Here is a 15,211-nt window from a genome sequence, read left to right as displayed (position 1 = left end):
AACAAAATATTTTTATTCATTTGGTGTTAATTGATCCATCAACAATAATAATAGGTTTATTTTGTTATAAGTACTTGAATTATGGTGGTAGATACAGTTGTCTAAAGGCCTTACTGTTGTACTAGCAGGAAATGATGGGTTCATTTACTGGCTTAACAAAAAAACACTTGATAATACTGTGTTCTTGCTATGGGGTAGATTGTTTAGTTTTGTCAATAAACATGCCACATTTACCACATATGACTACAAATGTATTGACCACGAATCTCAATGTAATGAGAGATGGAAAATGGCCTGTTATAATGGTACAAGTCTTTTGCAATGTCGGTTCAGTAGAGAGTTGGTAGCTAATGACCTCTGTAGAATTTTGATGTAAAAAAACAAACTTATAATATGAATCCACCATAAAAATGTTGTAGCAGTCTGTTGATTATATAGAGATGTATATTAGAATTTTTCATTTACTGAACTGAACCAACACATAGATAGTGTCATGAATCAGGGTTTGATTAAGTGCACATCTATTTCCTTCTTTGAGTGCAGTTTTGCTCTGTGACAAATTCTCTCTATGGGTTTTTACATTCCATATATACAAAAACAATAAACACAAAAATGACTTTTGCATTAACCAAATTTGCTTGACACAGTTTGTAGTTGACATCAGTGAGTCACATGCAATTTTATATTGCAGATAAATGCTTGATTATTATGATTAGACATGCAATCAATCCTGTAATTTGTTGCTAATGCATTTAGCTTCTCCTATTGTCATGATTCAAATTCAATTCAAAGCTCTCATGAGATCAAATTGGATCAAAATTAGCAAATATTTAGACAGATTACATGAGATTTTTATAGAACTGCACTAAATGGTCAGTTATTTAATACACAAGTTTCACCATTTTCTACCTTAGCTGATGAAAATCTCTCAGGAGAGGGTTAGAGTGTCAGGGAGTGAATTGTCATTGAGTAAGAGCATATTGACACTTGTTGTCCTTGTTAATTCATGTAGAATATTTCGTGTTATAGCAACAACTTCAATTTGGAAATTGTGGGAATAAAAGGTTTGGTGGAATTTTTTTAATGAATACAACAATTAGAATAATCTGCTCAGCTGAGGATGAAGCAAACATGTTGGGATATGCAGCCTTGGATTGGAAATTTAGCTTCTTTTTTTAATAAATTCAGTCAATACGTTCATGAAATCAAGACAGTGTTTTTGCATTTTACAGCATGATATTTATGTTATAATTGGATGTAAAAAGTGGAAATCTATTTCCATCATTAGAAGTTATATTACCATAAATATTAATTTGATGAACTTTGTAATGCACCAAATAATTGAATGTTGCATGAAAAGAGCAGTTTACTGTCTGTTTAGTAAAGCTCAGTACATATAATGTGGTTTTGTAGTTAATGTATATAATCACATGATGGGAGAAGTTTTGGGCTCTCAAATGAAGGAAATTTTATTCTATAGAATTGAAGTGACAAATTGACTCATAAATACCTGGCATATGCATGCTTATCTCATCCATTTGCCATTTGCCAGTTTTGGAAAAAAAATATCTGCTCCCTCTGGTTGCCATTTGAAGAAAGGAAATTGTTTCTTATGTTTTTTTCCATAATTTTTTCAAAGCCCTTTGGTCTTCTATATCTTTCCCCCCTTTTTTTTTTACTTCTGTGGAATTATTATAATAGTTTCTTGCATTCATATTTCCTTTCATATCATATTAAATATTCTTTGTTCTTATTTCTATTCATGCTAATAGCTCTATATACAGTATTAAATTGAAAGTCGAAGAAAAACTTAGAAACGGAATTTAGAAACAGTATGGAAAAAAGGGTGACTTTGATTGCTGGTCATACCTGTTAACCTGTTAACCTAGTCAAACTTAATTGTGGGAGATCTCTTGCAATTCATCATAAAATTGCGGGAGATTTTGCGTGACAACATTATCAACATATTTTGTAATGTTATAAATTAAATAAAACAGAGGGTTTCAAATATTTTTTTTTTTTCAAAACCATAAATACATGATATATACAAATGAATCAACAAAATGAATTATACATGTATTAACAGAAGTGATGCTTGGTATGTCATAAAACAGATTTTGCCCTGTTCCAAAGTTCATCACTGGCGTGTCAGTGAATCTGGTTTTGATGGACCTGCTTCCATCTTTAAGATTGCGAACAAGAGTAGCAAAGAACTTTTTGGCACCCTTACCATTGCTTTCATCACATAAAATACTGAATGGTTTCTGTTAACAGTTTTCAATCACTTTACGTTTGTAGCCTCAAGACTTGGTACGATAACCTGCTTTATGATTTGGGTGCATTTAGTCCTTTTACATTAAAATTTCTGTGCAATTTTATTGTCAGGGAATTTTTTTTTTTCACCAAGTCAGTAAAATGATCAGCCACGAAGTTTGTAAAATCTTGACATAACTATCCATTCGAATTTGTAAATCATACAATTGTCGATATGAATGAAGATAATTCTAGAGAGACTTGTATGTTGATCAGCTGTTTCAAGCATTTTGACAACAAAGCGGTTGTTGACATAAACAAAAATGGCGTACAAAAATTTACGAAAATTTTATAAATTCAGTTACAGGAGGTTTTTATGGGAGGAATTCTTGAAAACGAGAGATTGATGCCTCCTGCACGGGAGACTTTATTTTTACAGGTCAAAAGGTTAAATTATGGGAGACTTCCGCAAAAAAAGGGAGGGTTAAGACATATATTTCTGGTATACTAATCTAACATTTTATAATATTTTTGATGAAACAATTGTTTTGGAAAATTAGTCAGTAAAAAGGATAGGTTATTAATACTGTTATCATGATTTTATTCTCAGAGACCTGCATCCTTTTCTCATTTACAGAAAAAAATTCTTGCTTGATAATACCAATAATCTTCTCATATCACTTCTGTTGGTAAATCACCAAGGGAGATAACTCTGTCTGTATCCAATATTATTGGTTTTGACATTCGGCTCCAAATGGCATTTGAATGCTTCTTGAAGGAATATTGGGAATTGAAATTGTATTCCAAATATGGAAAACTGATAGTAGACAGAAAATTTCATTCTAATTGTAAATAATGAAAAGATTTATACACAAATAAATATTAGCCCTCTGGAGATTATTTTGTGTCTGTAATATTTATTCGATGATGTATGTTTCTTTGCATCAGTTGTGAAACCACTTTGTGTCTCACAAATTCCTGGAGTCAAAGATATCATTTTGTCATTAAATGCCACTTAGATTATGTAATACAGACATTTTGTTATAATAGTATAATGTATTGGCCATGCTTAGTTAATTAAAAAAAATTTCATTGCAAAATGTGATATTCATTTTTTTCATTTGCTTATAGACTAACACCCAGTATTATCCTATTACTATCAAGGAATATTCAGATGTAATACTATACATGTCATTTTACTCAGGATTAGGGTAGTTCAATTGAAGCTAGAAGAATGATTACCAATCTCATAATTTATAAGCACTTGTTTAGAATATGAAAGATATTTCCATCATATTGGTGTATAGTTCTCCAAAGAAATTTATGCCTAGTGAGAGGTTATGGGTAGGATGTATACAGGAGTGTGATTGATTGATTGATTGTTGGGGTTTATTGCCCGAGCAGCAATATTTCAGCTATATTCAGGCGATACAGGAGTGTGAAGATATACAGTTAAGTGAATCATGGTTTGACAATAGAAGGAATGATGTGGAAACAAGGTTTATGTGATTGTTCCAGATATGTCTGGTTTAATGTAAGACATGTTTACTGCTTTACGGGAAGGTGTAAAATAATTTTCTGCTGAGATTAAAGAGCCATAAAAGCAGATTGTTATAAGCATCAGGTTTTAGCCTTTAGTGTGACTTACAGCCTGATCACTGGATACAAGCTCAATCCATTCTATCTTATTTGTTCAAACCAATGCTTTGACTTTGGGCATGAAGTAATAACAATAAAATTTGTAATTTGCTATCAGAATCTGATGATTGAGTTATTAAGTTGTAGATAACCTAGTCACTTCTGAAACCTTGTTATGAGAATTCAAATATTAACTTATTTCAGGAATTTTTTTTTCTGATTGAAAAAAAATTCTTGATTTGATGTAGGGTTTCAACTTACAGAGATTGAAATATATTACATCAAAGAATTATTCATCGATTAAAAAAAGAATGAAATTAAGTGACAATACATGTTTTGGGGCATTTTAAGAAACTAAACTTAAAACTTCTACTGTAGATCTAGACTAGCTGCATGTGACATAAAAACTTCATTGAAAATTATAAAAAAAAAAAAAAACAATTGTGAAACACTTTGGTGTTTATTAAACCTCAAGAATTAAAAACAACGGTTACTTATTAAAAAAAATTGAAAGCATTGACAATCTTGCAAAAACACATTTAAGAAGTCATAATTTCATTACAATTGCCTCGACTCCCAATGGATGGATTTATTTTAAATTTGGCATGTGGTTTTATGTAGATGGTGCATACATTTTAATTCATTTTGGTTGCTATCCAGTATCAAATTTTTAGCCAATTTTTTCACCATATGGAATGGAATAAAAACTTCTCCTCACAAAAATCTGAGCTGCCACTTAACAGATTAATTTAAAAATGTTGTTTATGGATCAACTGTCCAATATCAACTTCTTGTTTTGTTGGACTTTCCCATATTTCACTTTGTGGAATGAGTGGCAGTTTACTTAGCATGACAACATGAGCATCTTCATTGTTGTTCTTTAAACATGAAGGAGACTTGGGTATAACTTTATTAAAACATATTGTAACCTGGATAGTAACATCTGTCACAGAGGAAGTCATGTTATTGCATATCATAGTTAACCTGTGATGTCCATGCTGTTGACAAGACAAATTGCTTCATGTTTTGTTTTTATTGTAATATTATTATGATTGTATTTTGCACTTTGAAGAAAAACTTGTACATACATGTTTGATCTTTAAAGTGACCTTTACAAATTTTCCTGTATTTATTATCTTGTATTGTTAGCTGGCATTTGAAATCATTGACTGTTAATTCTGGGAAATCATATATTGGCCCTAAGAAATAAAGTAATAGGTTTTAAGGTCTGCTTTAACATTAAGGATGATAGTTTCATTTTCAAGTTCAATTGAACTTTTCTCATTCTGCTAAATAATTCAGTCATTTCTGTATCAGATGTCTGTATTTTATTGTAAGGCCTACAAGTGTATTCACCAGCATCATATTTTTTTCTATTATATAATATTGAGAACAATAAAGTTTTTGAAAGAAAGTTAATTAACAATACTGACAGTAGAATAAGAAAAGAAATGGAATGATGTCCCTTTGAGTTGTATTTAGGTTGAGTTATGGCCTACAGGGATGTCTGGTAGCTGATAGTCTAGTTCAGGAAACTGATTGATAAATAACATCTATTTACTTTTCCTATCAAATATAATGTTGTGTCAGCAATCTGTTGGCAGCAATGGTCATTGTAAAACTTTTCTTTCTTAGAGTACTTCATATCATATCTAAAATAGTGTTAAAGGAAGTACTTTTAAGATACAGTGACTTCTGGTGTTGAATTGTTCCTATTTCACATTGAATATTTCATATAAATAATTTCGAAAATTGTTACTAGTTATTTTAGATATGGAAAAATTCACAAAATAAATTTTGCAGTATAAGAAAAGTGTGGGTCTTATAAGATAATAAAAGTGATGAAATTAGACACTTGATAACTTAGAGTGGTGTCGTTATTGACACAGTAGAGACACGACTGGGATAAATATTATACTGGTACTCTAATCTAATGGTCAATATTTGTCAAGACAAAATGAGATTGGACAAGAGTAGACGTAATATAAGCTCTCTAGAGGAACAATTGGTGACCAAACTTGGTTTGATTATAGTAATGATAGACAGCTATATAGTTAATACTGATGAAGTTTACCCAACCAGATAACCATTGTTATTTTCTTTCCCTATGAAATGAAATATGGTATAAGTCCTTTAATATATATAGACTGAATCTGGCCAGCATAGGGTCTTAGATCTAACATCGTATTTTTTTTTTTAGAAAATCCTAGTACCACTATTTATTTTTTTAACACAAGTAGAAAAAGAAACAAAGGATAAGAATGTTTATAAGTGTCAGTGGCAGATTCCCTTTCATTGGAAATTTTTTTAAATTTGGTGCAAATAAGGACAAAAATGAGCAAATATTGGCCTGGAAACACCCTTTTTTTCTGGAACCCTTTGGAACCTCTACCCCTTTTCAAAATTTCTGGATCTGTCCTTTAGTGTACAATTTTATTTGGAAGCTGATAAATATGTAATAATGTTTCAAACAAACTGAATACCAATGAATCAATTCATTTGCTAAATTCTGCATGTTTTCAGATTTACATATGATTTTACTATGGCCAGCAATTAGTTAATAATACGGGTATTGTAACATTCATCCTGCCATTTTTGTCCAAATTTATCTGTAGAAGTGGAATAATGATTTTCAATGATATAATACAGAAGAAATTATGACAGCTGATTGACAAAAATAGTATGAATTAAAACATGATTTGACTGGTGAACAGTAAATACCACATTCCAAAACTGGCACAGGAGCTTACAGTATGTCATTGTATGAATTATTGTGGTTAGAGACTTATATGGAAATTTTCTGACATCTATAACACCTTGGCACGTGGCTTGCTAATAATGATAGCATGATGAGTTCAAATGTGAAAAGCTACATGTACCTCTTGCTAGCAATAAGTAACATGATTGATTTTGTAAATGTGAAAGGTTTAATGACTGTCATAATACAAGTTTTTTTCATGTCAGAACTTGTTTTTTAATTGTTTAAAGATTATATATTGTTGATGGTAGAGTTTGGGATTATATATTGTTGATGGTAGCGTTTGGGATTATATATTGTTGATGGTTGCGTTTGGGATTATATATTGTTGATGATAGAGTTTGGGATTATATATTGTTGATGGTTGCGTTTGGGATTATATATTGTTGATGGTAGAGTTTGGGATTATATATTGTTGATGGTAGCGTTTGGGATTATATATTGTTGATGGTTGTGTTTGGGATTATATATTGTTGATGGTAGCGTTTGGGATTATATATTGTTGATGGTAGCGTTTGGGATTATATATTGTTGATGGTAGAGTTTGGGATTATATATTGTTGATGGTAGCATTTGGGAAACTCTATAGGAAACATAGTAAAACCATTTATATTTTCTAAGAGATTTGAGCTGTTTTAGCACATGTTGTCAGGCAAACAGAACTTGGAATATCATATAACAACTACTATAGAATATATTGACAAAGAAAGAAGAAAAAAAGAGAAAATGGCATGAAAAGCTTCATTACATGACATAAATGGAACAATTGCAAGAACAGACAGGATCATTTTTACCATTTATAGCAACTTTGACAAATGTTCATGCTACTATAGTCGGAAGTCAGTGAAATCAGGTGTAAGATAATGGCCATAACCACTTTAATGAGTCATTCTTACTCCAGCTTTAATACCTGCATTGTTTTTCTGATGATGATAAAGTTAATATACTAGTTCTTGATGAATTGTGTCATTTCATTGATAAAGTTAATATGTCTGATTTATGTCAATTTTCCAGATAATTGCTAATAATCTTTGAGTTTTCAATCATCATTATGTGAAAGAATTAGTCAGTGTTACTCTTGGGAGAAATTCTATCTTTTAGATAATAACCGTAGGTTTTTGTCATTATAAGTCATTTGTCAAAAAAAAAAGAAAAAAATGTCTAAGAGTAAAAGATCTCATTGGATTAAACATTCCTTGTATTAGTTCTTACAGTAAAATGTGTAATGTAGTCACCTGAAACAATTGTTCTTAGATATCTGTTGGTCCTTATCAAAACTTGGCAGTTTCATCAGCCAACACCTAGGGGAGAAAATTTTTGTCAAGCAAAAGAGCACACACAGTCTGTTATGCTGTATTTCTATCTTGGGTCTAGATGCTTTTAAAAATCTTATATGAGAATTGTTCAGATATCACATAGCTTAGTACCTGTCTCTATTTAGGTATATCTTTTATCAAACTGAATCTGGAAGTGTCATCAATGATAAAGAAAAATATGGTAGCTCTGTTAAAAATAGATTCAACACTTACTATTTTGTCACTCCATAAGTCATAAAATCATGTTGATATTTAGTGAGAAAATGTCTAAGTATGGAAGAATATTGAGTAGGCATTTAACTATATCTTGTCAGCCAAGTGCAGTTTCTATTTTTTGGAATACATTAAGTGCTGCACAAGATTTATTTTGTAAGATATTGTTGAAACTTTTCCATTTATAAAAGATTTATTGCTTCACAAAAGATCTTACGATATTTAAATGAAAGTGTAATGCTTTGGTTGTTGTATTAGAGAGAAATATTAGGTTCCTATAATACTGTATCATAATAAACAAAACTCTCTACTATTAACTCAGCCATCATATATTTTCAAAATCACAATTCAAATCCGCCTAAGTTTTCACTAGTGTGACTGAATCATTATTTCAAAATCAAAAATTTGCTAATAGGTAATTTGTGACCTTTAGAAGAGAGACGTGACCATCAGAAATCTTGGTCAGTGCGTGTCTTAGTTACCTTTCCATATACAATTATTTGTTTTTGTTTGTTTTAGTTTGTTTTTATTTTTCTTGATTTTCATTGTTAATTGATGTTTATCAGTAATAAGTTTTGTTGTAAGGCACCATGCGATACAAAATTCCTGTCCATCACTGTTATGTAGCACAATAGACATGTTCTCTATATACTGATGACTTCTATATTCCAACTACTAAGTAGATTACCATCTTGGATCATTTAACTTTCTCCTTTCCTGTTACTTTTAATTCCCCATCACTCAAACTTCAGGTAGTTGTTGATATCATATCAGCTGATTTCACAGGTATTAAAGCTTTCTTATCATCAGTGTTTTGTTTCTGGGGTTTTTATTGCCTAATTATGTGCTCTCAAACAACATCATTGAAAAGGAAGGTGATGTGTTTTAGACAGGTTAAGAAATATTGCCTAGTCAATCACAGTTGAATAAAACAAGAGTATAGTAAAATAATAACCTCAATGATGGAAACATCTGAGTGGTAAGAGTACAGTGTTTATTGGCAGGTTGCTGAGATTCCTCACCACTGTTACATATAACTTTCTTTTTTACTATTCAACTCTAAAGAGAGGATTTTACATAACTAGGATAATTGTTACTGTAATTTCTCTTTATCATTATAACAGGATTTTTTATGGAAGCATTTCAAGCCATCTTGCTCAGATATGTTAATTGTTGTAAATGTTACAATGGTAGGCAGGTATACTGGTTCAATATTTTTTTTATGGTTCAGTCATTTGATGCTCGGTGTTAAGCAATTTTATCATCCTTTGTGGGAAGTACTTATTTTCAGTAACTCAAAACAATTTTCTTGGAAGTATGAAAAATATTGCCTACATGTAAGCTACAATCATATCTACCAACAGTATTAACTGGTCAAGTCTTACTTAGATTGATATTTTATATTCCTTTTGTTGACCAGAAATGGGTTAATGATAATTGATGTGTCTTGTCCAAAGATTTTTCAACAGACTAAGAATGTATAAATATAGTCCTTTCAATAAACTGATGTTTTGATATTGAGAAACAATAGAAAATATTTGATTGTGACAGCTGTATTAAACTAGAGCACATCCATTACAATGCATATATCATCTTTTAATTTATCATGTTTATTCTGAACATCAATTATTATTTTCTTGGGCTAGAGGGAGAGTCAGGAGTCAGAAATTCTGTCAAAATTTTCACTTTTCTATACATTTCTTAGGGATCCACTAATATACAACTTTTAAGACCTCATTGTATTAAATTTTAAGAAAAATATCTTTTCACCTTGTTCCTGCTTTATCAATGTAAAATTTAGTGTATATACTATGCTTATAATAAACGAAAAGTACCTCAGTGTGTCTCTGTATAACTCCTACATCTATGCTCTGTTTTAATTACATTATACAAGATGTTTCTCTATGATAGGGAAGCTACTATCTAACTAACATAACTTACCTTTTCTATAATATTAAGTTCTATAATGTCCTGTTTCCACAAGTTCACTCAATTAACAATGCCACCTGTCAAAACCTACGAAAATATTGCAGGAGAATCCCATTGATTTGATAACATCATATCCCATAGTTCAATGATTATGATAGGCTGACTGCCTCTTTATCAGTCTTGTTTACATGGATTATCTAAACTTAGTCAATAGTTCTAAGTTCTCTGTATTTTAGATGAAGGACCTACAGGATTAATGAGGAAGTCTGGAATTTTGGTGGAATTTTTCTGGAATAAAGGAGAGAGAAGTGTACAGGTAAGCCATTAGACAATGTTTTCTGTTGACAAGTTGTACTTTTAAATATGATATATTAAAATAGTTGTAAATCACTTCATGTGTATGTATGTCTAATTTAATGAATGTATATTATTGCATGTATGATTAAAAATGCATTTAAGTGTAAATTTTTATTCATGATTTTTTTTTAAGGAGTTAATATATGTCAAGATCAATCCATTCACATGGGTTCATGATTTAAATAAAATTTTTAAGGAGTGTGAACATGACTAATTTTATGAATGGAGTGTTAACCGTATTTACAGGAAAACTTCTCTAATTTCTCGTTTGTTATGTTTTTGCTTTCATTATAGAAAAAATTAGATACATTATGTTTTTTTTTTTAATCTTAAAAAATGTTGGTTAAAGGTATAGGATCCTGTTAATTTTAAAGGATGGTTTTCATTTCAACAGAATTTATTTTAAAGGAAGTGATAAATATTATAAATGTTGTCAGGAAAATATAAAATGCTTCACTGAATGATGGTACAAATATTCAGGAATGTGAAAGAACTAGACTATTTTTCAGCATGAATGATTCAGTAATGAGTTCAGACAATTTGAATTTTCTGTTCATCTATATACATATTAGCTAAAAACAAGACCTAATCATAAAACTTATATGATTATCGATATCATAATAAAATGTAATTTTATTGTGGTAACATACTAGAAATAATGCGAGGGTGGATCAGTAAATAAGGGAAAAAAAATAGAATGAAATTGTAAAGAAAGGAATGAACATGTGAGAGTATGAATTAAATACATGGGGATATGGAATGACATCTGGAGCATGTCTTAGACATATTTGTTTCACTTTCTTCTGTGGAATATATTAGCATGAGCTTTACAATTGTAAGTAGATAGATATGACAAATAAGTTGTTGAAGAAATCAGTAATCCACCATTGAATATGAACTGACAAAGCCATTCAAAGCAAAAGCACATGTAGAAAGAAAAGAAAGAGTAAAGCAGGAAAAAAATGTCCCTGTTTTTGTCAATCCGTATTTTTGTCATTGACTTTTATCAAGGAAAGTTTAGGTTATACATCTAAACAATTCTTTACTCTTTTATTATAGTAAAAAGGAGACCAAAGGTTAGGCTATGAGATAATGGTTTATTTTATATTTCTGAGTTTTACATGTAACTTCTATCCTTTTTATATTGAATTCATGTCTTTATACATTTTATTTGATCACAATCTTTATGTACAAAAACTTTATGTGATATTTATATATGTGTCTGCAAAGCAGTCATATTAATCTAGAAGGACCTTTAAAAGCTGCACGTCAATTTTTAAACTCAATTATGCATGAAAAAGATCTGAAGGGATGTTTTAAATGTTAATATGTTTGTACTAAATATCAGTCAAAAAATTAACGGTGATTTGTGGATGCCACACATTTCAAACAAGCCTTCTATGGGGGTGCCTTTCTTTGTTATTTTCTTCAGCAGATAAATATCAATGTGGATAGGAACAAAAAGAATGACATTTTGGTGAAATATTATCCTGATTTGATTGGATGATAATGTATTTATAACATTGGATAGTACACCATACCAATGTATCTCATGGAGTATTATGTAGACGACCCCTGGCACTATTTGAGCTACCATCAAAGGGATGTAATGATTGTGCATGTATGATTTTGATTAGTATATTATTGAACTGTAATACTGGACCAAAGGCCTTAATGTATTCATAAAAAAATAGGTTTTCTGTTATATGTTATTAGAATCTTAAAGGCTATGATCAGGCACGTAGCTGCCTTTAGGCAAAAAAGCTTTTGCCTGCACTTAATTTTGCCAATTTTTTTTTTTTTTTTGAGATAAAATACATCCAGGAGAGGCATAAATGATGCTTTAAAACGCTATCTCCGCGGAGCTTCGGGGGGGGGGGGGGGGGTTGCCCCCCTGGACCTGCTGGGAGCCTTAAGCGGCCCCAGGCCCCCTGCCATAATTTTGCCTACACTTCAATTTGGCCTCAGCTATGCACCTGATGATATCTACAAAGTATGTAATCCTCCTTAAAACAACACAGCCAGAGGTTTGTTTCAATCTCGGGTTTTATTTCAGATTTGTTTGATACAAGTGTTTTACCAATATCAAAACGAAATAGCCTGAAAACTGTTAATTTTTCTGATGGAAAAAAAAACATGGTGACTCATAAAAGAGTATGTCACTGTTGAATTTGGAAAATTTATAATTCTCAGTAACTCCTTGGTTTGCTGAGTGATCTAAGTTTGACATGAAATGACTAGTTTATGTTGTACCATTGAAGTTTACTATTACATTGTAGTGAATACATTTTTAATATAACCTGAATGATCTTACTGTTAACATACCAAACACTATCACAGAAAATTTATATATGTAAAATAAAGTGATATGTCCATAGCAAAGTTGCAGTGAGAGTTCAACCAAAAGAATATTTTTCATGTAATATTTTTGGAAATTGAGCATTTTAGATTGTTTGTACCAATAGAGTTGAGTTCCAGGATAGTTTACATAAGGACCTACATCCCCCTTTTATAAGTAAGGAATAATCTTTCTCAGATTACTGTGTAAATCAGGTTTGACAAGGTACAGAACAACTTGTTATTATCTGGTCAAGGTGTTTACTTATATCATATCAACATGCCAGATTAATGCTAAATCAAACAAATAAAATTGTTGACTCTAGATTGGTGATGCCATTTAGACCCCTGTAGTGTTAGCACCTTAACTTGGATTTTCTGTTTATTATTCTTTCACTGTTATAAGTAGGTAAGCTGTTATTTAGTTTGATGACCTATGCATGCATTGGAATTTCTTTTGAAAAAAAAAGAATTTTTTTCCAAAATAAGAACTGACAAACCTGTTATTGTAGAGATAACTTTTTTTAAACAACCATAAAAATGTTCATACCTGTAATGTCATTGTATTGTAACCATCCATGTAAACATTTAATTCACATGCAGTAACTCGAGTATTAAGTACATGTATTGGTGTGTTCTCAATGAAATCTATTGGATTTGTTTTGAAGATCCAAAAAAGGTTCGATTTTTTATTAAAAAAAAAAAAATGATTTGGACTAATTTGTTTAAAAAGCCTACAAAAATTAAGTACTGGTACTATTTGAAAGAATAATCAAGGGAACCAAGGTTATAGCGGTAACCAAAAGAATGTAATCCAGGGACAAAGACCAGACATGGAAAACAGACATAAAGAACATAAAGTAACTAAAATCATACATACAAAGTAACAAAAGCAAATGAGCAACTCAGACTCCACTAAAAACTGGGAACATGGACCAGGTGCACCGGTATTGTAAGATTGGTGAATTGACATGTTTATTCCCATATATTTACAGATTAATCATATAGGATAAATATGTAATTGCTAATTAAAAAGTTAATCGATCACCTTTTTTTAGTCAGTATCTTATGCTGTGTCTATAATTGTCCAATTTTTCAGAGTATCTTATTGAAATGCGCCCTGCAAAGAATTAATTTTTTGGGATGTGCTTTACTTTTTAGGTCAAAGACTATGATGAAGAAACACTTAAGTGTATTTTCATGTGGCAAATTTTATTAATGCTTATGTAGATTTTTTTTCCCGACACAGTTGGTATAGTTTCGCTTTTTACCCTTTGACCTTAAGGACGCTCTTCTATGGAAATGCAAGTCACCTGATCACAATTCTGTTTCCTGATTGGCCAAATACTGATGATTTAGTGGCGTTAAAAAAAAAAGTATCGAAACTTTGTAATTGCGTGCCATATGTTATTTTCTTGAAAGAAATGTAGAAACTTAGAAATAAAAAGAATAAAATTTTACTGTGTCGGCCATCTTTTTTTATAGATAGTATTTGTTTAATCTAAGGCTTATTTATAATAATTTTTATTTATTAAAAGTCTTAATATTAGAAAAACCAGAGAGTTAAGTTTTAACCTACATCTGTTTCACCTCTTGTGTATATTTAGACTTTGTCAGTAGTAAGAAAGTATGCTGTAATTGAGATTCCTGTTAATTCTTATGAGATTTCTTTGAGAGAGTATCAAAGTTTAAAGGAGTAAATTGCTCAAATGAATTATAAAGTGAAGAAGACGAACTTTGAAGATAGAATTTTACAAGTTTTTAAATAAAAACCAAATGCAGATTGTATCTGTACTTTGATCTAAATTATCCATTATTACTTGTTCATTAGTAATCAGCATTGTTACAAGTTTCCTGGGTAGGCTTTAGATCTCTTCCTTTGACATTCACAGGTTTCCAATCAAGAGATAGGTAATTATCACAGTTTTTGTGAACATTATGTCATATTGAATGGGACATGCAGGGAACAAGAGTTTCTAATGATACACTCCTAGCTGTAAAGTGGTTGTTGATTGCTATCAGAGATTAAGTCTTTTGAGTTTCCTGAATTTCTAACTGATGAAATAGGTAGCCATTGAACTTGAGTACTTTTTGCTATTGTGTTGCATCAGGTACAAAATTGCTTCATTTTCATTTCAATGATTTTACACCTTTTATCCATACATTCTGAAATATATAGGAAATTTAGCAATTTACTGGTTCACTTGTCAACAATATGTTTGTAGAAGAGATAGATCATTATATATTTAGCTACTGTGGTGATGTTGGAGACTCGAAAATTATGTTCTGTTTTAGATTTCTTTCTACTTGCAAAAAAACTATTGAATACTTGGTCAACTAAGCATATTGATGGTCTGCTTATCTTTTTACACAGAGATCTATTTTTCAAAGTGTTGTTTATTTTAAGACA

At 30.7% G+C, this 15,211-nt stretch overlaps 1 protein-coding gene across 2 annotated transcripts in view; it reads left to right on the top strand.

Moving 5' to 3' along the window:
• Positions 1–15,211, top strand: part of LOC148626277 (uncharacterized) — an 80,263-nt gene that overhangs the window by 28,872 nt on the left and 36,180 nt on the right. The window contains exon 4 of one of the 2 annotated variants that reach the window (XM_088570158.1): positions 10,344–10,423. In XM_088570158.1, coding sequence (XP_088426284.1) covers positions 10,344–10,423 — 80 coding nt within the window. Of the gene's footprint in view, positions 1–10,343; positions 10,424–11,163; positions 11,300–15,211 lie in introns of those variants that run through there. The other variant, XM_088570159.1, reaches the window with a different exon arrangement.

The sequence above is a fragment of the Perna viridis genome, chromosome 2, assembly GCF_037379345.1.
Source record: "Perna viridis isolate PV_CMFRI_1.1 ecotype Kerala chromosome 2, ASM3737934v1, whole genome shotgun sequence".
Lineage (NCBI taxonomy): Eukaryota > Metazoa > Mollusca > Bivalvia > Mytilida > Mytilidae > Perna > Perna viridis.
The sequence above is the reverse complement of the archived record's forward strand: the minus strand, read 5'-3'. Positions and strand labels throughout refer to the sequence as shown.